This window comes from Carlito syrichta, unplaced genomic scaffold, assembly GCF_000164805.1.
Source record: "Carlito syrichta isolate Samal-C Ts95f unplaced genomic scaffold, Tarsius_syrichta-2.0.1 Scaffold123638, whole genome shotgun sequence".
Taxonomy (NCBI): Eukaryota; Metazoa; Chordata; class Mammalia; order Primates; family Tarsiidae; genus Carlito; species Carlito syrichta.
The window spans coordinates 11,057-13,019 of NW_007067734.1; the positions used below are offsets into that span (position 1 = coordinate 11,057).

Consider the following 1,963-nt stretch of genomic DNA (forward strand, 5'->3'; position numbering starts at 1 on the left):
AGCCACTCCCTGGCTGGTGCAGCCACACCCCGGCCAGATCACACCATTTCGGAACAGGGGAGGAAGTTGGGAAAGGAGCCGGCGGGGAGCCAGGACCGGCGCTGGGTGACTTGGCAGCCGGGAGGGGGTGTGCTCTTCCCCGGAGCCCATCCTGGGGCTCCCACAGTGTCACTGAGCGTGGGAGGCCACGCAGCCTGGAAGCGTCCGGAGTGGCACATGCCCAGTTGCAGGGGAGCCTCAAGGCTGGGCTGGGCTGGGCAGGGCCGCGCCCGAGCCCCTCCTCTCCCAGGGGCCTTCCCAGGGAGGGTCTGTGAGATGCGGGTCCGGGTCCCCCCACCCCGCAGAGGCCTGCAGGAGGGATCTCAGGATGGAGGGGGAAGGCCGAGAAAAGGGAGGGAGGGGCCGAGGGCGGAAGGACATGGCAGCCCCAGGGAAGGAAGGAGGGCCTGTGGGGAAACGGAGGGCGGCTCCACAAGCCAGCAGGGGTAGCCAGGGTGTCACAGAGCCTCAGCCTGGGCAACACCACCAGCCCAACTCCTGGGCAGCCGGGAGGGGAGAGGACCCCGACCACACCGAGAGGCTGGGGCCAGAGGCCTGAGTAAGGCTCCAGGACTGTGGATGGCGGGGTGCACCAGCACTGGCCAAGGACTCGCAGAGGCGGGGGTCTCGAGTCCCAGGTGCGGGGCCTCCCCAGGAAGCACCAAGTGGCCAAGCACCTCCCCTGTACGGGGGCTCCTGGCCACCCCGGGAGCCTGGGGAGACTGACCTCAGCCAGGGCCTCCTGGGCCTGTGGACAATGGATGGGTGCCCCTGAGGGCATCCCTGGCCTCTGCCCTCCACACCAGGCACCAATGAGCATCCCTGGCCTGGCAACCCCTGCTCTAAACGGGAACCACTTAACCTGGGGTGAGACCAGGCCGGGGACGTCTGGGGACTCCATCTCAGGCTGCACCTGGGAGGTCTCAGGAGGGCCTGTCCCAGGGAACCCGGGCTCAAGCGGAGGAATCTCCTGCATGGGAAGGTGCGACCAGGCCCTTCAGCAACCCAAGGGTCAGGCTGGAAGGAGGAAAACCGAAGGCAGAAGGTTCTGGAATGTCAGACAAGAGCAGGCAGCCAGGTGGGCCTGGGGTCAGGCCCACAAGAGAGGGGAGGGGCTGGGCTGCGGGATCCGGACCGGGGAGGGTCTGGGAGGAAACTGAGCCAGAGTCAGAGACCCTCAAGAAATCCTGGAAAGGCTGGCATGGCACTCATGCCTGTAAATCCAGCGCTTTTGGGAGGCTGAGGAGGGATCACCTGAGCCCAGGAGTCCGAGACCAGCCTGGGCAACACAGTGAAACCCCGTCTCCACAACAAAGTGATGAAATCATCTGGACGTGGTATTGCACACCTCTAGTCCTGGCTACGCGAGAGGTTGAGGCAGGAGACTCGCTCGAGCCCAGGAGTTGCAGGCTGCACTGAGCTACCCTGGCGCCACTGTACTCCAGCCTGGGCAACACAGCAAGACCCCAACTCTACAAAGATACATCCTGGAAAATGGGAAGACGGGAACCTGTGTCTGGGGCGGGGAGGGCCGGCGGGTCCCAGGGCATCAGGAGGCAGCCACAGCCAAGGACACCGGGGCGGGGAGGCCCAGCTCCGCGATCCTGGACATGTTGCTGATGAGCAGAGACCAGAGAGACCCCAGAGCCCGGGAGCCCCTCGACGAGGGGGCTGGATCTGGGCGCTGGACTGGGAGCATGGGGGAGCCTGGGGTGGCTGCTGGCCTCGCAGACGCTGCACAGGGGCATTCGAGCCTGCAGGCTGCAGCTCCAGGGACAGGGGTGGGGGGGGCCGCACACGGGTCAGGGGACGAGTCTGGGCCGGTGTGGCACCGGCCAGAGAGGCCGGAGGGGCCTGAGAGGGTGAGGCCAGCTGGAAACAGGAGGGGACCGTTGGCCAGGGGGCCCTCGGGCACGCAAGGAGC

At 66.7% G+C, this 1,963-nt stretch overlaps 1 protein-coding gene across 1 annotated transcript in view; it reads right to left on the reverse strand.

Moving 5' to 3' along the window:
- The window catches only part of NCLN (nicalin), a gene marked incomplete at its 5' end in the record, with an annotated part of 12,298 nt that extends 10,387 nt beyond the window's left edge, over positions 1–1,911 (reverse strand). Inside the window, one exon of the mRNA XM_021707735.1 lies at positions 1,704–1,911. Within this exon, the coding sequence (XP_021563410.1) occupies positions 1,704–1,911 (208 nt within the window). The remainder of the gene's footprint in view (positions 1–1,703) is intronic.
- Positions 1,912–1,963: the final 52 nt, after the last annotated feature.